Raw genomic sequence first — 26629 nt, 5'->3', positions numbered from 1 at the left:
CATTCCACCTTTCTGTTTCCTGCTGTTTCCCTGGTTTTGGTTCCTCCAGCCCAGCTTTCTCTCAGACCTTCACTAAAAACCTTCAGCACCACAAAACTGCCCTGCCAGATGTCTCAGCCTGGCCAGAGTTGCCCTTGGCATCCTTCAGCATTTAAAAGCACTCTATTAAAACCAGAGCAAGACACACAGATGGGGTCATTCCCTTCCTTTAGGCAGTGGAAGGCAGCAGCTGCTGGAGGAGGTGGGAGGCCAGGGCCCTATAAACAAGGACAGGGTTTAGCAATGGGACACAGAGTGAGCTAATGAACAATTAAGTCAGAAGCTTTCACTGGAAAGCCATTTCCACTGCCAACAACTCCACATTCCCTGACCCAACTAGGACATCCCCAGGTCCTGGATCATTGATGTCATCCATGGCCACTGTGGGGCATCCCCAGCTCCATCCCACTGCCCATCAAGCACAGCTCCATGGGGCTGCTGGGTCATCTGGGGAAGTGGCTGTCCAGTGATTGCTCGGGGGACTTTGCTCATGGCTCACCAACCCCAGCAATTTGGAAGTGAGGGCAGGGGCTGGTGTGGGAGCACTCCCTGAAAGCCTGGGGAAGCTGTTGGTGGTGCAGACTCCTGCCCCTGTGCCCGTACATCTGCTGATCTCCACACTAAAGACATTTACTGTACATGTTTGCCACCAGGGAAAGCCGCTGTCCGCCACTCAGCTCTGTTACTGGAAGAGCAGCAGCGGCATTTGTGCTGCTCTCAATATTGCGTTTCCAGGACCTGCTCTGTGGCTTTCGAAATCCTCCTCCCAACTCCCCACATCCCCCCTGGCCAATTAGGGAGGATGCTGGTGGGGGTGACGGCCCCCTCCCCCATGTGGTAGTGCCGCGCCGAGGGACTGGCGCCGAGCGGCGCGAACCGTCCCTTCTTGGCCTTGGGAAGCGCGGTTCACAAGCCAATGACAGAGGGATGAAATGCAAATATAGCATTTCTTGTAAAGTAAATTAAGCTAACAACGAGGTAACAAACCGCTGTTAATATTAGATTAACTTGTTTGGCAAGATATGAAATGGGGTGAGCTGGATTGCCGGTGGCGGAGTGCTCGATAGCGCTAATGCTGCTCAGGGAAGTATAACATCCCTCTGACAGACAGGGGCATGCTCCAAAAATAAAATAAATTAAGTCTGCAGGAAGAGCCAGAATCCGTGCAGCAATTACACCAGCATTAAAGATGAATGGAGACGAAGCCCAAGATTTTGATTGCCTTTAAACACTGGCTTGTTTTTTAATCTCAAAATCAGACTGTGCTGTGATCAGCCATTAGCCCCAACCGCAAAAAGAGAAAGAGACAGATGATCCTAGATTTTAACATCTCTAGTATGAACTTGAAATTCCTCTTTGATCTAAGATAAGGAGGCAAATGGCAGATAGTGCAGAAGTTAAAGCCAGTTGAGTGCAGTTGGCAGCTGGGGCTGACATTGGCAACGATGGAGGCTTGGGCAGAGGGGTCACCGGCAGCCGTGTCCTCAACGTGGGGACTGAGGCACGGGCTTAAATGTCATACTATATGCCAGTGGTCACTAAACTGATTAAGCAGTGGTTATCTTTAGCAGTAAAAAGGCTATCTGCTAATACTAAATTATTAGCGGCTAAAATGCCATTTACTCTGCTCTGATTCCTTGAATGAATATTTATGCCAAGTGATGACTATAACACCATCAAAAGGTTTCCGTGCTCTGCTCCGTAGAGTGGAAGCGATTATTCAACAGCAGGTCTGCACTCCAGCCCTTGTTTCTATTAAGCAAATTTGCAGTATTCAGACAAGAATTCATGACTGCATTGTCCTCCTGGGATTTTTATTTTTAAAGGTGACCCACCTCCAACGCTCTTTGGGGCATGGGTTGTGGCAGGTAGGCCCTGCCTGCTGTGCAGACACAGAAAAGAGGGATACAGATGCTGTACAATTTCTCCCTTGTATTTTTTCTTTTTAAAATATAAGACAATTGGCTATTTGCCCCACCCCATTCAGCACTTTGGGTTTCCTCCCATCCACCCAGTCTCCAGCTGGGGCTTTTGCACAAGCCAGCATAATGAAATTCCTGCTTAGGTGTCAGGAATCAGATCTACAGCAATGGTGACAAATCAAGAGGGTTGCCCATCAGAAATGAAGCCCCTGCACCCCAGCAGGGGAGCAGTGCCTGCATTTCACAGCAAGGCAAGTGCGGGGAGGTGATGAGAAGCCGCTGCTCCTGAGTCATGGCCCATGGTGTAACTGAGGTACCTTTCTCTGAAGGACTCTGTCCTTAAACTGGTACCAAAACCCTCTTTAAGAATCTGAACTGAAATGAAACAGCCCTTCCAGCTTGTTTGGTGAGTGGTTTTGGTTTGGTTTTACTGCTCCCCTCCTCACCACAGGACAGCAGCCTTGCCCTGCCATTGTGTGCTGAATTGCAGCAAATCCCACGGGCAGGCAGGCAGGGAGCCATCAATCCAGAGCACAGGCAGGGGCAGCAGCTGCCTGGCAGCCCATTTCAAAGCAAGGAATAGAAACATTTGGGCAACAAGCTGCTCCTTCCGTAGCCCCAGGGTGGCTGCCTCTACAAAAAGAGCATCAACTCTACAGCTTCTCTAAAGACAACCTCCCCCCACCCCAAGAAGCACTAAAATGGAACAGCAGTTTAAACACCACATATCCATAGGCAGCTATAAGTGGCTCTCTAATTGCTATTCCATGTTTATGGGAATAAAAAGAGATGAGGCCATGCATTTAATGCTGGGTCTCCCAACCCAAAACATCTGTTTGAGAAGAAAAATCACTCAATCAATCCCCATGTCTGAGGTAGCTCTAGATGACAGGCAATATTTTGAAGCATGCTAAGTGTCTGGTGGTGCTTTGCTTCTGCTTAGCCATTATTCAGCACAGGTGTGTACATAAAAGCATTTCATGCAACAGGCAGAGCAGCACCAAGCTGCACTGCATCTGGCATTTGCAATTCAGAGAACACACACAAGCGACCCAGGACCAGCAACCAATTAAGTCACATCAGAAAAAAAAAGTACTTGGTGTCTATTTATTAAAGGAAAGGGGGGTAAATCTAAGAAAAAGCAAGAAGACAAAATAAATAGAATTGCAGCCATCCTTTACAGCTACTGGTGCACTATATTAAAGTGACACTCACTATACAAAGAAATGTGTTTGATACAGTCCAGTGGGTTGCACATGAATTGCATAACCTTGAAAATCATTGCACAAAGCATCGCAGCAGGAACACAGTTCAGAATTTTTTTCTCCGGGAGATGCTTCAAATCTGATCGCTTTTATTGCGTGGGAGGTCAAAGCACCTGGCACGGAGTAAGCAAAAAGGGCTGGGAGCAGGGATCTGCTGCATCAGCGCCCGGGCACGTCCCAGCCCTGACATCAGCTCTCACAGCAGCTCTGACCTGGACAAGTGATGCCCCACGGGAAAATCCCACTGCCTAGCAAAGCTTTGGAATTAATATTCTGATCAATGCCCAGGCACCTGTTGGCAGGGCTTCAGGGAGCTGTTCCTTGCAGCCCAGACTGGAGCCACGGGCTCAGCCAGCCAGCAGGAATTCCATGGCAGTGCTCTGTCTGAATCCACAAGGAGCCTCTCAGCCAGCAGCTCAGCAGGCACAGCCGCCTCGGTGGGACCCTGCCAGCGATGCTTCCCAGCCATCACCTGCCCCCAGCTCGTTCCCTCCCTTTATACAGGGAAGCAGGTGGTTGGGTGGAAGTCTCCACAACTCTGCAGCGGCATTTCCCCCAGTTATTGTGAGAGAACCTGCCTCTGCTGTGATCCACGCAGTTTCCAGGGATCTGGGTACACGTTCCCAATAGTCTGCTCAGCTAAAGCACGGGAAATACAGGCTTTTGCCACACAGGGAAGAAACCACAGCAAAGATGACCAGGAAACATTCATAATTTTTAATTCACACCAGTAATAAAATTGCATTACATTTTTCATAAAATAAATGTTCCAGTTTATATACAGAAAACAGACTGTACAGAGCCCTCCCCCAGACCCCAAAAACTCACAAACATACAGGCAATGCAGTGCTCAGCTAAGCAGGCACAACTGTACATCTAAAATTGTAACTGCTTTGTGTTGGGGGGGAAAAGTACTACAATGTATATAGTCCTCTCTGGACCAAGAATTAAAAAAATATTGCAGGCAAGCTGACAGACGCCCTCGCTGCTCGTGCGGCCAAGCGCCCATCCCACAGTGCTCCAGCCAAGCAGGGGCTGTTATTGAACCTGGGACTCGAAGCTCCCGTTCAGCTGCCCTTCCTCATAGTCCATCTGACACAAGATCATGTTGTTCTTCAGGAAAAACTTGTCTCCCACGCAGAATCTGGAGGATGAAAAAGAAAGGATTAGTGGGTGTGAGTATGAGCAGATGTTAGAACGGGGGGGATTTGAGGCAGTTTGGGTCCGAAGGCGACTCCGGTGAGCAGGGTTTGATTTCCAGCTCTGCCAGTGCTTCTCCCATTGCCGTCCCAGGGTTTTGCTCTCCCTTTCCCTGGCACATCCGTGCTTGGCTCCAGGCCACAGGGAGCAGCTTGGGGAGCAGGTCCCACTCTCTGCAGGGTCCCGTGCCAGCTGCAGGAGGAGGCTGGGAGCAGTTAAGGGATTTGTCCCTGCAGACAAGAGATGTTGGCTCTCCAACCAGGAAATCAAGCGGGCAATATTACACTGAGCCTATTTCAAGTTTTTGCTGGTATCCACATTTCCACAGTTCCCTCGGGTGAAGCAGTATTTACACTAATTTCCAGGCAAGGACTGGCTATTAAGTCCTCCCTCACCCCCTTGTGTACAGTGCTGAACAATAAATAGAAATTTCTCGGTGGCTGGACTCCTAACCTTTATCTTCATTGAGCGAAGGGCACTGCTCTCTATATACCATGTAAATTGTTCTGTTTGTCTTGAAGTTGACAGAGAAGCTTGTGATATTTAACAATTTTATTTGACCATTAAGGTCAAAAAAGTTCCACATATAAGATCGGAGAGGTGTGAATTGACAGCCAATAGCTTTTTCCACCCTGCCTGCTTGCTCAGGAATCAGAAGCTAATCTTTACTTCTTAAGATAACAAATAATGTTCTCTGCACCCAGTTCAGGGGCTGTTTTCTGTCCATCATGCTGGCAGGACAATGACAGACCAGAGCACAGGCTGCCCCAAGAGCTGAGTCTGAAATCAGCCAAAGGTCCCTGAAGCAAAGGGACAACCTGGGTCAGGCACTGTGCTTCAAGGCAGCTCTGCACTGAAAGGAAGGGGTAGGTACCAGCCTCTGGCGAGGCCAAGTATCTGCAGGGCTTTGAAGGAAGATCACTGGAGGTGACCCCATCCTCAGGAGACTTAGCAGACCTCAAAATGCCCATTTCCCCTGCTCCCAGGCAGAGCTTTGACACTGCCTACCCCTTGTCTAAAGTGCTTTCATCATCTGTAACTCAGGCAGCTTCAGGCAGAGCATCTCCATAAAAAAGAGTTTTCTGCTAAAAGAATAGGACTGATAATTTCAGAGCTCCTTTACAGGCCCAACACAGGCACAAGATTTCTACATTTTGACACCTGCAATTAGGCTGATGTATTTGCCAAGTTGATACAGAGAGAACTGGGCATAGGTTCACACTTTATAGGATTTCATTGAAGACCTTCCACCTTCTTGCCTCTGTGGCACGTGCTCTAGTAGTTCTGAAATTCAACCTTTTCTATATATTAAAAAGATAAAGATTATTCCTAATTTCCAGTAACAGCTTTTATGGTAAAAACTGTACTGCACATACTCTCCTTAACACCACCTTCCCCAGGAACAGGTTTACTCACAATAAAGAACAGACACAGCTGCTTGCTTTTCACTACTTATCCCCACATTAAGTGCCATAGAAACCTCCAGGAAGAGAAATGCAAAAATTACTCTTTCCCAGCAGCATCATCAACAGCTGTCTCTTGCTAAACCTGGTTTTGGGTGTAGAGGAGCCAAAGGAGGAGCTGGAGAGTTTGGAAGGTGTGGGGGTGTGTAGAAGCGCACGGGAACTGAAATGCTCTACAGGGGGACCCTGTAGAGGGTGATGTGAAGTTTTGGGAGAAAGGTTTGATTCACTGGAAAGGCCATTGTTTCTACTTGCCAGTCCTGCAAATCCACCAGTAAACTGGGGTCTCTTCAGCTGATGCACCACAAGGGGAGGCAGAGGGGTTGAGGGTGACCTCAGGCCCAGATTCATATGCCAGCCCAAAATGATCGGAGCAGGGATGTTGCAGAGCCCATTTGGGTGATCAAATTCCAGCCAGCAGCAGTCACAAATAGGTGCTGAACCTACTCTGCCATTTCTTTAGTGATTTTCTTCTGAGCAAACCCACACTTGAGATAATGCAAGAGAAGCAGCTGGATTTCCTGCAACCCTGGTAACACTGACCTATCAGCCAGTTACAGCAGTGACCAGCCTTTATTCACCACTGCAATGATCATGATAACTTTAGAACAGTTTAAAGCATGGTAGGCTGAGTGGTAATGCAGGACTTGATGCAAAACTGGTGTTTTAGGGAATGACAGTAATAAAAACACTGCACACTTGGTAAAAATATTAGAGATTTTGCTGTGATGGATTTAGCACTCTGTATTACAGAGTCAAGCAAGCTGGAAGAGAACTAAGGAAAAGTCTTCATCATCAAATCTTTTCAGAGCTGAAGAACAAGATTGGGTTTCAGGTGAAGTTTCCAATTCAGAACCAGAACTGGTATCCACATCCACCTCTGCAGTTTTGGCTTTAGGGTTACTTAATCTCACTGGTCTCAGTTCAGCACCCAGTGCTGTCTGTTACTGGATCACTTCCATTCTGCCCTTTCCAGCCCAAGTCTCTACAGAATAAGTCATAAGAATTAGTAGCCCTCTGACCCCAGCCAAAATTAAGAATCTACACATAGCCCACCTTTCAGAACAACTCAGCCCCTCACAAACTGAGCAAATCCCTTGTGCATCACAGCACAGCTCTGCCAGAACGGGGGGATTACCTGCACTCTCCTGCCAGGCAGTGACAGCCCTGGAGGTTGTCTGAAGGACAGAGTGGCACCACAATGGCAAATGAAGAGGGAAGGGAGGGAGAGAGGTGCTTTGGAGCCTTTGAAATGAAGGGTGAAATTTAAAAGAAATTACTGAAAATAAAAACTAGGCAGCAGTAGGATTTTCTGTGAGAGAAGGGTGAAGCAGGGCTTTGATGAGAGATACTCAGCTTGCAGACTCCAAGGCCAACTCCAAGGAGGCTCCTGACTCCACATCCCAGGGCTGCCTGAAGGGACATTTATAATGCTCCAGCCCCAGGTTTGGTGTGGAGTTTGGGAGAAACTCTCTCCTGCCTGGGAGTCATCAGGAGGCTGAAAAGAGCTGATCCTGAGGGCTGAGCCTGGCAGCACCCACAGCACTCCCGAGGCTGGAGACAAATCGCAGAGCTGGCGATTGTCACGGTGTGGAAGGAACATCTTAGGGGACGAGGTGGGATCAGCTCTGTGTTCAAGAACCACAAAACAAGACTGGGCAGCTGGAAGAGAGCCCAAGGCCAGGAGCCACTAGATGTCACTGCCTCTCCGGCACTGCCACCGCGCCCGTGCGGCGACAGCAGTAGTGGGAGTTCTGTACCTCGAACACCTCCTCTGTGCTCGGGCACCAAATTCACCTCTAGGGCCGAGCCACTGTCGTAGGGTGTGAGACCAGAACGGCACAGCATCTCCCAAATTCAGGGGTTTGGGAATGGGACAGCATCTCCCAAGTTCAGGGGCTTGGGAATGGGACAGCATCTCCCAAGTTCAGGGGTTTGCACTCATGTATGGCTGCTCCACGAGCGATCCCACTGTGACTCTTCCCTAGAGTGAGCAAGGGATGTTGAAGTCAGGATTTTAGCTTGACTTTTACAGAATTTGGTCATACATCTTCCCACAAATTTTGTCATCTCTCTCACACTTTCCCATGGGATGAGGCTTTGGTATCCCAGTTTCATCTTTGGGAAAAACAACCACAGATCCAGAACAGGAACACCAGCACAGCCCTTGGACCCTGGGCAGTCACTACAGCCTGACTAAACAAGAAATAAGAACTGCAAGCAGTTCCAGGTCTATCTCAGACAAGGATGGACAAATGGATGCATCAGAAGGTGACACAGTATCACATCTGGTTCTGTGGGCTTCCATTCTGCCTATGATGATCAACAAACATGGTGCTGGGAAGATTATTTCACATCCATCCCAAACGCTACTGGCTCCAGGTAGTTCAAATGAAAACACTGTTTTCAGGCATGGCCCTTTATTATAGTCCCTGATGTCCATCCTCCACCCAGCAGAAACAGCAAGCCCACTCAAAATTATACCACCAAGATCCCCTATTAATTACACACCACCTAAAGGGATTTGCTCAAGGGCTTGGCCAGAGTCTTTTCCTCCTTCCTGTCCCTTCTCTCTATCCTTCTTCTTTTCCACCCCCAGTTTTGAGCGTGTCAAAAATGTGATTTAAGAGAGATAATGTCAGTTTGCCAGAGGAGGTCCATTCTCCATCATCTGCCTTCTGCAAAGAGGGGAGCTGCTGAAAGGACGCTGGAGCAGTTTGTTTTATTCAGCAGCAGCTGTACAGTCTGTGTCCTCCCCCTTGCCCCTCCAACTCCCACCAGCTCCAAGGGGATTTGCAGTAAAAGGGCTACAGGTACTTACATGCATCCCCCAGGTCAGCCTGGCAACCCAGCCCTGCCAGCAGGCTGTGAGCCCCAGACGGGCTGCGTGCATCAAACATTTCATTTCCCGTTTTCTGGGCAAAGGTATGAATTAGTTTGTGTGTACAATAACTGTGTCCTCACCGCTGGTTGCAGAGCTGACAGGCAAAGCAGTCCAAATGGTAAACATTATCTCTGGCCCTCATCACCATCTCAAAGGCAGGGATCAGTTTACTGCAGGCAGCACAATTCCCGGTGGTACCAAAGAGCCTGCCAAAGAAGCACAATCATTAGAAGCCATTTTAATTAAATGGTGGAAGGACTAATTAAGTGTAATTAGCAGTATCAAATACTGTATTGCACCAATAAATAGAAGCTGCAGTCTCCATTTCACTGACCAACCAGCGCACGGGAACTTGGGATAAAACTGCCTGGTGAGCAGGCTCCGATCGTCGAGATGAAACTTCATTTGGTTTGTGAGCCTAGGGCTAATTTGCTGTCTAATGGAGAAAAGCATTAAACACTTGGAGCACTATTTTGGGGCTCACAAAATTTCAGTCAAAAGCTATCTGCCTCTCTGCAGCAGTGGGGTAGGTGGTGGGAGCTGCCCATCCTGCTCCCCACACGGGCTTGCTGCGCTTGGCCGCAGCCTGAGGGAGGGACAGGATGGCAGCAGGACACACAAGTCCCATGAACTTTGCCACTCCTGGCAGGCAGCGCTGTGACAGAGCTCAGGAAGAACCTCACTTACCTGCTGATAAAAAGCAAAAGCACGACATATCTCACAATGAGCACACAGCATTTCGCCAGGCACCTCAGAGAGCAAGCCCTCCTCCCGGGCTGTGCCCCCCTCCTGCCTCCCCAGCCCTCCCGGGAGCCAGCTAAGCCCTTCCACGGCGGCCTGGACAGCATGCTCAGCCGTTCCACTCCAGCTCCCCAGCCCTCCAGGACAGCCCTTCAGCACTGGAAGCTTTGCCATTCTCATCTTGGCTTTCACTATCTGTCTCCCCAGACGTCTGCTGCTGTTGCAGCTCCTGCCGGGGGACTCGAGCAAGTCTGCGGCATCCTTCCCGCGGCCCCCCTGCCCGAGGTGTGCCTGCAGACCCTGTGTGCGCCAGGCTCCAACCGGCCGGGGGCACCGAGCCACGGGCTGACAGAACCAAGGTTCACCCCAGCCTCTGGTCACATGTCACTTGGCCTGGAAGATGATAGAAATGGTATTTTGGGGGTGATGAGCCTCAAGACGTACGATCCCTGCTGGCCATTAGCTCTGTGCACGCAACGCGCCGCTGCCCGCGGACAGATCTGGGCTCACGGTTTGTTTCAAGCCATCGGTTCTGGCTGATTCCACAACACGCAGATGAGAAGCATCAGGAAAATCTATAACCAATTTCTAAACCTGCAATTTGCTAGGCTAATCAATACTAATTATTACTGGCCAGTAATTGTGAATTGAAACACCCAGCAGTGTTATAGAAACCTCCACACAACTCTCCCACCCTCCTACAGTGCTGTCCTCCCGAAGTCAGCTCGCTCTCCAGCTGTAGGAAAGCCCACCCTTATTTTTCTTTAGAAGTGGTATCAGTGGTCTTTCATTAGGCCTGGTGGGAAAATCCCAGACCTTCCTATGAAGAAACAGCACTGTGTTTTCCCTGAGAGCTAAACCACACAAACCAAAACAGAAACACGCGTGCAGGATGGAAAATCCGCAGAGGGAGTACCAAAATTTCTTCCCCCGTGATTCCATCATCTGGAGGCTGAAAGGCAGAGTGAGACCCCAGCTGTATGTATGTTTTTGTACCACATGTATGAATGTTTTTGCACCAGCAAAAGGCAGTCCCTTCCTCCCTGCAAGCTGACCCCTCTTGCTCCTGCCTCCATGGGCAGGCAAGGCAGGGGAGGCAGCTGGGCACGGGCCTCGGCTGCCTAACGCCAGCAGACAGGACTGCAAAAATGCAGCACTGAAAAGCATCCAGGTCTCCACCCTGGAAAGCCCTGGCTCTCATTCAGCACCCACTCACAAATCAAGCCATTAGTCCAGACATCCCTCCCTTCCCCAGCCTAGCTGCCCCTTTCCACTTGGGCACAGCAAAGCCTGACAGCTTTTGCCAGGATTTTCCCATTTCCCATAAAAGCAGGCATCCGTTTTTAGAGTACCCAAGTCACAGCAAACTAAAAAAAAATGAGTCAAATGCATTAGGCAGGGAAACTGGGAGGTTAATCCTAGATTTGCTCTGTGCCCAGCACTGCTACATGCACAAGTATAAAATATCCATTATTCATTAGCATCACAGTTGTGTGGAGCTCAATCTAGATTAAACAAAATAAAGGGGCCCCAGACAGCACCATTTGCATTGTTAAGCAGGTGCTTTTCTTCAGCCTTCAAATAGGAGACTTTTCTAAATGGAAATGATGGGGAAATTTGGACAGATGTTCACTTAACTATTTAAACAGTTAGCTTAAGAAACATGAAAAATGTATTTGGCATCGTATTCACCTGTCTCTTTTCAGGGGTTTTGGGGGTAAACCAATTGTTAAACAGCTTTGACTGTTTGCATAAGAACTGAAGCTTATGTTCTGTCCAGCTGAAATCGTGTTGCCTTCTAATGTCTACATAACGTGGCTTCCAGCGAGTCAGCGTGCTAATCTTTATCTCTTCTATCAAGTTTCACAGTCCTCCATACCCTCCCTTTCCCAACAGATGAACATTTCACACTTATTCTAGCACCTCCTAATTTTAATCTGCTTTTCGGGGAGTGATTTAGAGCCCCATGTATTCACCATGAGTCTAAAAATACGCCGTAACTTGTAGCTTGGCGAACGTGGCTTTTTTAAAATTTTGTTGGAAGAAAACGCAAAATGAACAGAGTCTTTTGCCTTTTTTTGTTTGCTCGTAGGAAACCTGCCACATCTGATATCCCCTGATCCAGAAGCTACTTGAGCTGAAGCTTCCTGAAGTGGGGAGCTTAACGCTATTGGAAGGAGGGAGAGAAGATAAGGGGCAGGAGGAAAAACCTTTCACCCCAAGCCCCATCTGTGGTTAAATTTAAAATAACCCCACATGAACAAGCTGATCTGCATTCTGTCCCCTAGACACCTTCGAAACAGATGCAACACTCTCTCACACATTCACACACACGAAGTGCACTAGAAAAATCTATCAGATGTTTAGCCTCTACTTACCAGCTTGGAGCCATTGGCAGAAAAAAAGCTGGAAATACAGAAAGTTTTCATTTTGGGATTGTTTTGCTTCTTCTAAAAATCCCTATTTATTCACTTCCCTTTGAAGTTAAAAGGCAACAATTTTTAAGTACAGATTTATTCCCCTTTATGTAACAGGAAGACCCAGCCAGCTTGTAAATAAGCATAGACTATGCAGATTTAAAATTTAGCACAATTAAACTTTTACCCTGTGGTAGTAATTATGTTTAATGGCTCTTAGCCTGAACTTAACCACGTCTATTGTTGTCAGCCAGTCTAAAAGCAGGAGTTTGTCCAAGGACAATTTTCTGTAGTTTATGGGCACACTAAAAACCCTGCTATGCCCTGTTCTCATTGGCCATTGATGTCAGTGTGTATAGTAAAAATTAAAGCTAATTGGCATACAGGAGCAGCCCTGAATGCAAATGAATTAATGGGAAAAAGAGGGAAGTAGCAGGGAACTGTCAAAGGATGGGTATTTTATTATTTTATGTAGTCTTGTCTGGGCTGAAGAGCAGTCTTGTGCATGGTGATCCAGACCTCAACAACTCTGAATACACCTCAAATTAATTCAATCCATAGTAATGTCACAGCACCCTGCAGGGTTTTTTTTTTTTTGGGTGGGAGAAAGAATGGTTAAGGGTTCTTACTGTACGGAAAACAGGAAGAAACTTCTCATATGAAAACATTAATACCTTTTAACAGATTTTTCGTTTAACCAAGATGTTCAGGGGGGCTAAACTGAGAACCTGTTTGCCTATTTTTGTCTCCACTAGGAACAACAATCTGGTTTAGTCATTGCCTGCAAGGAGAGAGTCCCCATTTCTTCTCGCCCCCTCTAGCCTGGTGTCTGACTAGATAGCAGCTTGCAATCAAAAAAGGAGGAGAAAATCTTCCCTCCGCAGAAAGAGGAAAAATTTTGGAGCTGTTGACTTCAAAGGAAACAAAAAAAGAGGAAGCAGGACAGGCACATAAAAATAATGAATGGTACAGAAAGGAAGGGTTGGCAGTGTCAACTGGATTTTTTTTAAACACAGGAACAAAACAAGTTCAAAATTCAAACAGCTGAATGGAGACTGATAATTGCCCCCCATAAAAGGTTTTGTCAACACTGAAAGGTAAGAGTTATGAACTGAAGGAAGACTAAACACTAACCTACAGATAAATATCTACATTTGTAGATATTATGTACAACTGCCTATTTTCCTACATATTTATATATCCAGATTATCTGGATATACAAGTTTTGTAAGAGCTATGGAACTCCATGCTGGTATTGTCCCCAGCCAGAAGGTGAAATCGGTTTTCCCATACACCTTCCCTGTTTGCCTGCTGCTGTTTATTTCTTAGTTTCATCAGGGCCTGCTGTAGAACAAAACTTGCTTTATGTACCTGAAATCCATCCTCATGAAAAGAAAAGGTTTTGTCCCTGCCTTTTGAAACAAACCAACAACTGATTTTTCAGTGAGGATGGCTCTTAAATACTGCAATCAGTATTTTTCCCATCTGTGGGTATTAGAAATATGCTGGGCTACAAGTGTGACTTGACTGCAGTATTGAATATACCAATAAATTCAGGGATAGCCTGAACATCACTTAAAAAGATAAAAAAGAATAAGCTTAAAAGCAACTTCAGACAGCTTTGCTGCAATCAGCCCTTGTGTGAATTAGAGAAAGCCTCAGTGATAGGAGCTTCAGCATGGTAAATACATATTTATTTGTGTTTAATTGTGTTGGTGCTGCTGCACCCTCCTATCCAGGACACCGATGTCAGTGCTGCACTGGGAAGTCACGTCAGCTGAAGGAAAGGAAATGCATTTTGATACTAATGAAGTTGGTCAAGCTGTCCTCTCATGAAGCCTTCAAGATCAGTCCCAAAGAATTTACATCTTGCATGCCAAAGGGTTTGGCATTCAAGGACAGCATAGCAGGGGAGTTGAACCAGTACAGAACAGCCCCTGGCCAAGTGACTGCACTGGTTCAGAGATTACTTCAAGGCTGCTCAAGGGAGTCTGTCTTCACTTGAAGGACACATCTGAATGTTCATTTATTTTCACTCCTTTGGCCTCTCCCTCCATATTTTCAGTGGGTATTCACAGAGGGGTTGGGACCATGAGCAGGTAGGAGAAGTCCAAGCCTTCCTCCCCTGCCCCAGCCTTTCCCATGGCATAACTGGAACTGCTGATCTCAAACCCATCCTTGCTCTGGCACTGCTGAACACAAGTGTGTCAACGCCCTCTTAGGAGAGTATAAATACAGCAGTCAGAAAAATGCAAAGCTGAGAGTGCTAGAGGCATGGTAGTGTACCACAGCCAGGCAGAATTACTCCCCATTAGCTTTCCTCCTCAGTGAGAAGTTTTGGAGATGGGGGGGAAGAAAAAAAGGCAAAAAGCAAACAAACAAACCAAGTAGTGGCACAGGCTGTGAGAAAGTCCTGGACCAGCTACTGCAGGAGGAGAAAGAAAGCAGCACTTTAACATCACAAAGCACAGCAATGTAGCCAAGACATTGTATTTTGAGCCTAATTAATCCTCCTTAATCTGAACAGACACCAAGTGCAGAAGTGAGGGTGTCCTATGCAGCATGCAAGATGCTCCCTACTGCGAGGCAGAAGCAGCACTTCAGCTTAGTGACATTTTTAGGCTCTGAGCAGACACCATTTGTTCAGCCACACTGCATTTGTACCTCTCCTTCCCACGCCAAACATGTCCCTTGAAAATCCGGCAGGGCATGCTCTCGGTGCGTACATGCACGCTCTGCTTCTCCAGAGGGAAAACATATCCCAAATTCTCCCTGTCCTGCTCCAAAGGTGCTGCAGCTTCTGCAGGTTAAAGCCACATTAGTAATGTCTTGGGGAGATTAACTTAAATTCTGCCTGTTGGGGCACACACATCTCAGTTCCCAAAGGCTTGTTCTCACACAGCCAGCCATGGTTTAGTGGTTTGGCTCAGGGTTTGACTTGGGGAAGGCCACCAGAAGAAGGGAATTTGTCCACATCCTCCTGTGCCAGCAGAGCAGGGCACCCATGGTTCTGCTCTTATCTCACAAGAAAATTAAACCCTGCATATTTGCCAGATGCAGAATACTTCACCAAGAGGGCTCCTAAAAGCATTCACTGACAGAATTAATGCCCAGGGGCATCTGGAGTAGGGCAGAAACCCCAGGACTGCACCTGAGTCATCTGAAGTAGGAGCTGCCAAGGGTGGAGTTCAAGCCTCTGTGCTACAGACAGTGCTGAGGGGTGACAGGGGATGGCAACCCTGCCAGGAGGTCCCTGTCCCTCAGGTGGGATGCAGAGGACTTCTCTGCTCCCCAGAGGCACCAACACCAGGTGCAGAGGGATGCCTTGCTGAGTTTGCAGCCCTGATCCAAACATGTGGGAGAGTGGGTGAAAAAGAACTGCCATGAAACCCACTGAGAACAGCATCAGGGTTTCCCGGGAAGCCCTTCTCTTTTACTGATTCACCATCATTTTTAAATGCAGGTTTTGCGCTTGCTTTGGAGTCTAATTAAGGCCCCAATCAGTTTACATGATGAAAAACTTTCCCAACAGCAGCATATCAAACACGCAGAAGCAACAGTTCTGCTCCTCTCAAAGCGAGCCCGACTCGCCTTTGCTCGTGTGAGGGCACCATGCTGAGTAAAAAGGAAAAATCACGTTCTTCATCAGCACTTCACAGTGAAATTTAAGTTGTCAGTTCCTCACGGGAAATCCTGATGCAACACCCAGCCCGTCCCTGTGAAGCGGAGCTTGGTGAATGTTTAATTATGCCTCGGAACAAACACACATCGCTGCGTGGGGGCTGCGAGGAGCCATCTGAGCCTGCATGCTAAGCTGCTCTGTCCCAGAAGCAGTTCCTTCAATAGCATTTGCTTATCAAAAATAATTAGAGGTAGGAATGCTGGAACTGCGATTATGAAACAAATGGTAAATCTATTTGCTGAGATGAAATGTATTGAAAGATACATCGAGACACAGCTGGAGACTGAGGTGATACCACAAGGATAACAACTCGAGATCCAATTTCATCTTTCATGATTAAAAAATGAGCAAGAAAGTGTTTTATGAAAAGTGAAGGTTAACAAATGTTCCTTCACAAGCAATGACGACAGTTTATCTTTTGAAACAAATGATCAGGCTACGGTCTGCTCGCAGCTCCTGGAACACGTCGGAAAGATTTCTGCTGAAAACCCACTGAGGATCAGCACCCACAGCTGCCAGCCCACCGTGCTCCCAGTGCCTGGGACAAAGCCAGCTCCAAAGGAACGCTGCCACAGCAGGGAAGGAGCTGGCACCACTCCTGTCCTGAGCCTCTGCCACAAGTCCAGCCCCAGTCCCTGCATGGCTCATCGGTACCTGCCCTCGGGAGGGGTGGCACAGGAGGGTCCCAGAGCTGAAAACTGACAACAAAATATTCCAGGAGCCCTCTGACTGAATTCCTCTGACTGTCCTCCAGGTAAAGTGCTCCCTTTATGGTACAACTACAGTGTGAAGCATGAGAAGTTATTTATAGGAATGAATTCTGCTAAAATTTGACTAGTAGGCCAAACACTGTGAGCTGTTTTACAAGGAAGAAAAAATGGGGATAGAGACTCTAAAACTACTAATGTGAATGAATTATATAATGATGGGGATGGTTAATTCTCCAAGAAGAAAAATTCAAATTATCAGGAGGGAACAGACAGTAGAGAAGATCGTGATGGCAACTTTATCTCCTTCTATTAATAGAAATAATACTTAAAATTGAGAAAGAAATATTTTGTGTGGAAGTCAACACAAGATGTTTTAAAGTAAAAAATTGCTTTATATTTCTATAAATATGGGGCTGCGTAGCAATCCCCTTATTCCTATGCTGGGAGCCTGAAAGGGTTCCTTAGCATCAGACCCCAGGAGTTCAGCAGAGCCCCTCAAAAAACCCCAGTATAAACCAAATTATTTGTAAGAATACAAGCCATGATCGCTGTAAACAGCTGCCTAAACAGCTGAAGGCTAATTAACAGTGCTATTACAGAGTTAATATTATTCCTTCCTAGCTGAGTCTTCATTAAATTTCCCAAGATACAACAACTGGGATATGACCATGTTCTTCCCAACAAAAAACAGTCAAAGCTCTAACATCCTAAATTCATATAAAGGGAAAATATGTACTGTAAAGGCTACACAAGTCTCTACACTTTAACATTTACAATCAACAATTTAACTTTACAGTTTAACCATGCACAAATAGCAACAGACTTCCCCCCTGTCAGGCCAGGAACTATTCCACCCTCAAAAAGGGAGACAGAGTTTCAGGACACCTTTCAGGCACAGAATTTTGTTCCAGAGACCACATTTAACTGGTGCTGGGACAGAATCTGCATGGCCATGGTCAAACACAAGTTCCAGCTGTTGGCTTCTGTGGTTCATGCCATGAATTGCCCTCTCTTCACAAAGCTGGGACATTTCCTGCAGTCTGCAATGGCTTCTTTTCCATCTCCAGCACAGGCTTCTGGTGTGCCCCAGAAAACTCACATCATTCTAGGGGCCAGTGGGAAAATCACAGATTAAGCTCTTCCACCTCAAAGCAGCATTCATGGCAAAAACCAAAGAAAGAAAGAAAGTGCTCTACAACTCCAGTGATAAAAAAGGTCCTTCTAAACCTAACAGCATCAATACTGCTGTCCTTTGGCACTTTAACATGTCTGATTTGATGCCACACATTATTTTTGTTATGAAACTAGAATAAACCAAAATCAATACGGTGCTTATTAAATGGACAAAACATGGGGTAGCTCACAGGTCTCAAAAAGCAAATGTAAATTGGAAACAGTGTCCAGCTCAGTATTTCTAGCAGGGTTCTGCAACATATAGAATAAAGCTGAATATCTATCTTCAGGGTCAAATTAAAAAAAAAACAAAACAACAAAAATCACAAACACAACACTTTTTCAAGACCAGAAATGACAAAGTCAAGTGACAAATAATGAAGTGGAGGATGACAGATAGAGAAACCTGTATCAGTTGGCAAGCTGTGTGCACACAAGATAAAGAAAAGATAATGTATAAACAAGATAAAGTATAAACAAATACTTCAGAAAATAATGCAGCTGCCCTTCCTGGAAAGAAAACTATTCCTGGAAGAAGCTCTCCTGAGAGATTTTGGGGGTCCTTGTGATAGTATCTAACGTGACCCAATTGTGATACTGTGACGAAAGGCTTCCTCAAAAAGAGAAGATCAAGAACTGAAATACTCTTCACTGACCCATCAGAATTATGTCCACAACACAAAAAGAGTATAGCTAAGCTGAAGAAGAACCAAAATGCTAATTTGGGGGTGGAAATCTCTGTGTTGAATTCGAACTTTCTGGAGCTCATTTTGTTTAGCTTAGCACAGACAGGGTTAAGGATGCTTTCAGAGCAAGTGACTTGTGACATTAGTAAATACTCAGATTTAAGGAAGGTACAAAAATTATTTCATTATAGTAAAGACAGTTAACTCTTTCCTCTTCACACCCTTTCCACTTTTCCAAAGGCTGCTTATCTTGTCTTTTCCACCTCAGACCTGTTCACCCTTACCCAAGCTCCTCCTCCCTCATTTAGATTTTGGGGACACACCCCACCTAACCAGATGTGGAGCTGCAAGTGCTGCCTGTGTGGCAGAATTTCACCTGGGATATTTCACATGTGGCCTGGAGAGTTTCAGCTCTGAAACCCTCCTGTGGGCAGGATGCTCTCATGCACTGCTGGGCTGAAGGGCAAGGTGACAGCTCCCACATGGCAGCTGACAGACTCAGTCCTTCTGTTTGGCTCAGCGCTTAATCTCTCGCCTTTAGGAGGAGAAACTTGTTTGTTCAAGTTTACTAAGAAAATATTTACTGAAGATTTTCAGAAAAACGTTTCCCATTGAAACACACGAAGCATCTGAGCACTGACACTAATCTAGGCAGCCCCTGAACACTGCAAGGTTAGAAGGCATTTTACCTCCCTATCTTACAACAGTGTGTTTGGTTTGTTTTGTTTCAGATGTTTTGCTGGTTGAGCTTGCCTGGGAAATGCTATCAGTGCTTGAGGAAAAATAAAAGAAAACATACACATTAGCTGGAGATCAAGTACATTCTTCCAAAGCAAAAAACAAAGCAAAACTCAGAGTGTTTTGCAGTGTGACCCTCATAATAATGTTTGCATTAGGCCTGCTGTCTTATTAATATTCATTTATGTTTGCATAAAGTATTTTGCACAAAACCCCCATACACACCAGGCAAAAAAATCCCATGTGTTGTTATGTATTGCAGACACACACTGACAGAATGGTTCTAACTCCAAGCTAGTGATGGTCTCTGCTGATTTCCTCAGACAGAAACATTTTTTGAAGTTGATCTGTAATTTTAGAGTTTTGGTCTGTTTAGTTAGGGAGGAGACAAGAGCCCCTTGGGAGAAACCTTACTCAAGACTAGAAATCTGTCTAAAAGCTATGACTGAAAAAGAAAAGGTAAAGGGCTGGTCAGGTCTCAGTCAATATGCAGGAATAGAGCATCAGGGATATGCAAGGAGAATTAAGAGGTTTTCCTAATTTACTCAGCAGGCAGAGTTTGTTCTTGCTGGTCCACAATAATAATAATAATAAAAAGTCATTACCTCTTCCTCATATCTTCACCTAAAACCAGAATTTCACCTCCCAGACTACAAAATACGCTAAGTGCAAGTAAAAAGCCGTGCTTAGACAGTGGAAGAAGCTCCAGTGTCCTCTGGGCAGGGCTGGCCAGCCACAAGCACACGTTTTCACATTTTTAGGAAGCCAGACAGCTGGCAGCACGCTGCGAGGCTTCAGGAAGAGCCCGCAGTACGTCCCTCTGTTTACCTCAGGTAATCTCTGCGGCAGAGAATGAGATTTGCTTTTGTGTAAAGAGTTGATCCAACCTCTCCAAGACGACAGTCACAGCAGGCACACTTTAGACAGTCTTCATGCCAATACTTATCCAGAGCCTTCAGCAGGTACCGGTCCTTGATCTTTCGGTTGCAGCCGGCGCAGCCCTTCTGCTTCCCTTTGGGTTGTACGGATAGCATCGGCACACCTGCAAGGCAAGCACAGCGCTTCCTTTAGAGGCCATCCCAACAGCCTGGGGAGGGGGCACTGGGGGCAGAGCTGGCAGCAAACACTGCTGCTGCTGCCATTGCAAGGAACTCATGTTGCATGGAGCTGACAGCCAAAGGAATCCTAACTTCATTTGCTGTCACAGGCTAAAAGGGAGCGCGACGCTTGCAGGGACGCAGCCCCTTTTTTCCTAAGGGTAGGATGGACACAACGCACCAGACTCTTTCTAACCAACATCTTGCAGCAGAATAAACTGGCTGAAATTTCAACATTTATTTTTTCCCCTAATTACCTCACAACAACCCTCCTGTTGGTAATTACCTGCCACAGGCAATTAAAAAGAAGCAGAAGGGCCATCACTGTACGTAACCCCCTGGTCCAGCATCTTGGCTGAATCGAGTTTGAGAGGGAAAGGAGAGGAGTAGGTATAAAAAGATGTGGTATGCCACTGTTTTTTCTCTCCTGTGAATCCTGTGGATGACAAGAGGTCTGACTGAAAGCCAGAGCAGGCAAGGGGCTGCTCCAAAATAAATTTGATTCAAAAGCCCTTGAGAATAAATTTGATTCAAAAGCCCTTGAGGGCTGCTGAGAATAACCCCACCAATGCCCCCATGCCACTAGTGAAGCCACATCCCATAAGCAAAGCAGAGCTTTCCTCCTCCTCTTGTATCACTGGAGAAGGTAGCAAAAAAGCCAGGAGTTTCTTCCTTCCTGGAAAGCCCTGCTGGGAGTGCAAAGCAGGCATGAGATAGCTGGGTAGATGCTCTTCTCCAAGCAGCCAGTGCCTGCCATGGTGAGCACTGTGATACCCGCCACCTTTCTCAGTTTAAGAGCCAGGCAGGAAAGGACTTCATGGAATCAATAGGCAAGGTGGAAAAATAAACAAGGATTGTACTGTGGGCAAGGGATAGGACAGGAAATGATCAAAGAATAAATTCACTCAGTGAGATGCCAGAATTCCATTTGCTCTAGAGCCTTGACTCAATTTGTTATGAATTTTATTTTTACTGGTGTCAGTCACCACAAATGACAATGCTGGGCCTGTCAACAAGCACACTGTGGGCTTAACCAAGGCAGAGATGATGAGAAGGGACACTGGCACAGCAGCAGGTGTCACTGGTTGTATACACTTACACAAAGTTGCTCCACCCTTTCTGTAGGAAGCGCTGGATGTCCCAGAAAGCAGCAGCCTGATAATAGAATTATTAACAGTCCCTTAACCAGAGAGGACCGAGCCAGTGCCACTGCAGTAAGTGACATTTGCTGCTTTCCTTAAAAGCCAGGGTGACCTGAGAGTGGCTAATGGTGAGCACATGTAAACCCACCACTCCCACAGTAGTAATTGCTTTTTCAGAGCCGCGAGCAGACGACAATAGCACTTAGGACACCTCCACACAAACAGCGAGGTATTGATCCATCTGTAATCAAAGTGGCCTCAGCAGCACAGAGACAGGCCAAGTAACATTCAAAAACCCTAAAGGCTTAAAGAATCCTCCTGCCCTCTGCTGCAGCACACTCAAAACTTGTTTACCAAGTCTCTGCAAGGAAACTTTTGACACCAGTGACATATCTGCAGTAATTAAGTGAAAACCTGTGTCTGTATTAGACTGCCACACATGCAACCAGCAACGCTCCCAAGAGAAATTCTACATACAAAGCCACAGAGAAACACACATTTGGAAAGAGGGACAAGACAGGGAAGTATCAGAAGTGGATTATGCTGCAGGTGCCAGAGATCAGACTGCAGAAGTCTCTGGTGAGAGTTCCTTATGAGAACGAGGGAAGTGGCCCTGTGGTTCTGGACACACCTTTGTTTGTTTGGGTTTTTAAAATCCAAAATACATTTTATTAGCAAAAAGAAGCTTCAATTTTCGAGTAATTTCCATGCTCTTCCTGACTCTACTGCAGGAAAACTGCACATTGTGAGAAGAGTCTGCCTTGTTGTGAGGCAGAGAAGGGCGAGCACGTGAATTTGCATTTGCAAGCTGTGTAAGATCAGTAGCAGTGATGAAAGAAAACAGTTCGCACCTATGGAAACTAGGGCCTAGATGTGAGAATTATGTTTTTAGATAGGAGCCCCAGACACCAGCAAGTCATTATTCACCCCCAAACAGGCTCTCTAAATGTCTACCCTTGAAGGCAGAGGAGGATTTCTCACAGAGAGGGAGGTCATCATACAATTCTTTTGCGGGGTTTGTGTAGGTAACACGAGGATCCTGCATCTGGAAAGACACAGATTCCACATAACCAGCACACCTAAAGAGAGCTGCTGCTTGGGTGGGGTTTGAGATCAGCTCTGTGGTTCAGAAATACAAGATCCTCAGGCAGATGGGGCCTCCCAAGGCCTGGCTTGTGAAAGCAGTGCCCTTTCAGAGGTACAGCTGCCCTCACCCAGAGAAAGGATGCCAACACAGCAGCAGTGTCAAGCACAAGGGCAGCTGTGCAGGGATGAAACCCTGGCTGGACCATTGGGAGAGGCTGGTTTGGTCATTTAGGGCAGGTTAGGAAGGTCTCCTGTGGCAAGCAGGCCTGGATGGCTGAGGGCTGACTGCAGGGGCAGTTCTTGTTCCATCTATGGCCCTGGCAGCCCTCGCTCTCCGCAGCCATCCGAGCTCCTCGCTATTGCAAGAGCATCACTGTCTTATGGGAGGCTTCTGCAAGTAAGGGGAATGTAACACTTTGATTTGCTTCTAATAACTAGCGAAGGAACAGATATAGATACATTTTTAAGCAGTACCTTAAGCAAGGAAAAAAGCTATGTATTTGGTCAGTGTTCAGCAGGGGGCTTTCTAATGAAAAAAGGTACCATTTCAGAGATCATATGATGTTCAAAGCTGCTATTCCCACTCAGATAATAACGAGCAAGGTCAGCCTCTGCTGGTCAGGTTCAGTGTTTTGAAATTACATTTTGGGCTGTGAGGTTTCCCTCCGACATCCCAACCAACCGGTCTGCACAGAGCACACAAGCCACTACAGAAAGTTGCACTGCAATTAGCTGGTGAGTTGACACAGCAGGCAAGGCGTGAAACAAAATTTCAAAAACTGCCAAACTTGATCAGCAAGGGTTCCTCGAGCACTTGCCGTGTCATTTCCAAGCAACAAGAGAGAAGCATCTCAGAAGCTTAACCCTTTTCACGGTCAGAGGCTTGCACAGAGAGGACACAATCAACACCAAACCCTGCTTTCCTCCTCCTGCCTCCCCCTTCCAGCAGACCTGAAGCAGCCTGGGCTCTGCAGGCAGAAGCCACCTGGAGAACTGCTCTTTCTTTTTTGGTCATTTCCCCACTGCCAAGACTGAGATGAGGCTTCATCTTGCTATGTCCATTTTCCTCCAGTACTTGCCTAAAAATGTCAAGATATCCAGTTCAATATGATAAGGGGCATGTGGTGTCTAACTGGGGCTGACAAGAAACAAAGGGGTCACCTTTGACAAATTCCGCATGTTCTCTGTGGAGGAGGATAAAAAAATGAGAAGTGTTGCAGAACTAGAAAAATTAACAGCTGCACGCTCACATATTTAAATACGTGATCACAAGGGAACACTGATTATTGCCAAATTCTGAAAGTACCATCAAGTTGCTCTCTCCTCTCCTGTTGCTAGACATCCAGTGCTCTCTTTTCTTAGAAACAGTAGATGAATCCTTTCTATTTCTGGCTACCTACACTCCCTTCTTTGCCCTTTACAACTTAATAGACTTGCTGCTGGTAAATACAAAACTAAACCCGCTCTGAGTGCTCAGAGCTCCAATACACATTAAAAAATTATAGACACCACCTCTGGACATACTGAAATTTATGTCTGTGTCTAAAGAGGCTGTTATTGTAGTGAGTAATCCAAACTTTACCACTATTCACAGCCGGACAAACAAGCTTTAATCAGCCCGTATCTGCTCAGTCGGGGTCTTTCTGTAAAATGATTCAGCTGGCTTTATAACACAAGTGTCCACTAAGTACACCTCTAAATTTTTCCAAGCCATTTTACTGATATTTCTATTCACATGGCAATCAGCTGTGGTTCCTCTAAGGGCACTGCTCATAAAGCCTCCTTTCCAAGAGAGCCTGGGAACTTTTCATAAATGGCAGACCTTTTAAATAACAGTTATCTGCACTGGTCCTACGGCGCACAGCTCCACAGTGCTCTGGTCTGCAAGAGAGCTAGAGGTCCCCTCTGAAAGCAGGGAAGTTCACCACCTAATTTCTCTAATGCAACTCTAAAGGTTAATTGGTCTGAAAGAGTAATGGGGGACTGCTAGCTAATGATATATGCCTCAAGGCTTTGCAGCTTGCCTGTATTTTATACAGTCGAGTCCAGAGCATAAAACACAGGTGATTTCACCAGGACTTTCCAGACCCCCCTCCACTCCAGCTTGTCCCCCTCAGCTACAGCCACATGTGTGGGGAGCAGGCAGCAGGAGCTGCAGGCAGCTCTGCTCCACCTGCATTTCATGCATTATTAGAGAAGTGCCGCCGCTGCACTCCTCATTACCGCTGCGGAGAACTAAAAACAGCCCTAATGAGGAGAGCCAGAGCGTACAGTACGGGCTGGGAGGAGGGACGTCCTCCCACTCTCCCCAAGGAATCCGGCCAAAATCTTCAATTTGCCATTTATGACAGCTAATTAGTTATTCTATTCAAAATCTTTGCTTTAAATAAAAGAACTAATTATACACAAAGGTCAGTCCCCCACCTCCTGTGAAGCACACATAATTGGCTTATTTCCCCAACATTGTGTGTATGTTTTACACAATGCTTTCAGGCAGATGGCTTTAACTCTTTCCCTAGACAAGTTTTTTGGTGTTGGCTTTTTAGTCGTTGTTGGGGCTTTTGTTTGTGGCTTTTCTTCTTGTTGTTGCTGTTATTTTGTTTTTCTTTTTTTTTAAAACCCCAAAACTTTTCCTCAGAGTAGCTACTTCAAGAGCAAAAGCTTGCTCAACAACGAAGCTATGCACACACACAATACTTCTGCTCTCAAAAAGGTTTGTGACAATCACTCCCTGTTGTACAGCACCTTGCACAACACAGCACTGAAATTATGCTTTTATTCTCCAGCACAAATTTTTCCTTGAGCAGTGCCTTCAGACACTGCTACTACATTTCTGAATCATCTTCTGCCAAACACCACAGCTACTCCAGGTTTACATTACACGTATTCTTTCTTTTAATTATTTGTATTATTTTTAAGTTGTTTGTTTTTAATTTACGTAAGTGGTTATTAAAAGGATGCAGCATTCCAGTGCTAAAAGCAATTCTGGTATAAAGACCAGGGGTCTGGCAGTCAGGCAATTGAGCCTAGGTTTCAGAGTTCCACTTGAGGGAAAAAAATGTTTATTTCTAGCATCAACACCCTTTAAATGAACTGACCTCCTTTTGCCTGCTAACAAAAACCCCAGCATTTGGCTGCAGAAGATGAAAAAGTAACTGAAGAGTAGGAGTAATCTTATTAACTCCTGTCTCATCACAATAAATAGGCTGCAGTCCTATGTCTTTTATCAGAGGATCTGATATCATTTAAAAGCATTAGAGCCCTGCATCACCCATTTAAGTAAATGCAGACAGTCATTGCCAAAAAGATGCTGTGAATTTCATTCCCTTAAAAAGAAACTCACTTTGTGTTCCCAGTATTGTATTACTCACCTTCTATGAATATTGCACCCTGTGAAACAAGTCAGACCTTGCACTCCCAATGAATGGAGAATGTCTCGGGCATCTCCACCAAGAATTTCATTGGAAGAATTATGGCCAGCAAGGTGAAACTCGTCATGTCATCTGTATTTCCAATTAAAATGTTACATTTGGAACACCAAGTACTTGCAACTAAATGCTTATGAGTAAGCCTTAGACCATCCATCAGAATTATTCAATGAGAAACCACAATCTTTTTGTCATTTCCGGTTTCATGCTGCAATATGCAGCTGGTGATTTTTACAGTGGCTTTAGCAATTCATTTGGGGTATTTCTTTCTTCTGAATCGTTACTGAACAGATTTCCCAAGCATGGCAAAAAAGTAGGTGGAGAGGGCAGTTCATGGGAGAAGCAACATTTTGATCACCACTTCTATTTTGACAATTCTATAGTCCTCTGCCCAATAACACAGCAACTTTTTTTTTTGTCTGTACACTTCATGACAAGCTGTAGAGAAATGTATTTTAGAGTCTAGTGGCCCCTGGGACTTTCAGCTGCCTAAAAGTGACCTGAAGTTTCATGAGTGGCTTAAACCCCACCTTGAGTCTCACATGGAGGAACCCTGTTTTCAAGCCATTTGCTCACACAGACCAACATATCCAAAATAATTATTGGCATCATTGGAATCTGTACCAACATAGGTCCTGACTCAGGACATGAGGTTTAGGCTTAGAATCCAGACTTTTTTCCCCATAAGTTTTGAGTCTTCCAGTACCTGCTTTTTGCCTCTCTCAATTACAAAGTTTCTCCTACCAGAGGCCAACCCATAGCTATAAAAAAACACATGGCAGCAGGACTAAACACAAACCACAATAATTGTTGCTGCAAGACAGTTTCTATAAATCATTTCAGGAAGCAATGTTTTCCCTGTGCTCATAAAATGTGTTTGTTTGAGCTTTAATTTTTCGTAATTGGCATGTGTCCAAAGTTTATTCTTAGCACATCCAGTGTTTCAGTAAAATCCA

At 45.9% G+C, this 26629-nt stretch overlaps 1 protein-coding gene across 1 annotated transcript in view; it reads right to left on the bottom strand.

Annotated features, from left to right (window-relative positions):
- Positions 1-3054: 3054 nt before the first annotated feature.
- LMO1 (LIM domain only 1) overlaps positions 3055-26629 on the bottom strand; it is a 55675-nt gene continuing 32100 nt past the window's right edge. Inside the window, exons 3-5 of the mRNA XM_015631346.3 lie at positions 19749-19962; positions 8854-8979; positions 3055-4370 (exon numbers count right to left, since the gene is read on the bottom strand). Coding sequence (XP_015486832.1) covers positions 4265-4370; positions 8854-8979; positions 19749-19962 — 446 coding nt within the window. The 3' untranslated portion in view covers positions 3055-4264. The remainder of the gene's footprint in view (positions 4371-8853; positions 8980-19748; positions 19963-26629) is intronic.

Source organism: Parus major, chromosome 5, assembly GCF_001522545.3.
Source record: "Parus major isolate Abel chromosome 5, Parus_major1.1, whole genome shotgun sequence".
In the NCBI taxonomy this organism is placed as follows: Eukaryota; Metazoa; Chordata; class Aves; order Passeriformes; family Paridae; genus Parus; species Parus major.
Note: the sequence above shows the minus strand (reverse complement) of the source record. Positions and strands in the feature narration are given on the sequence as shown.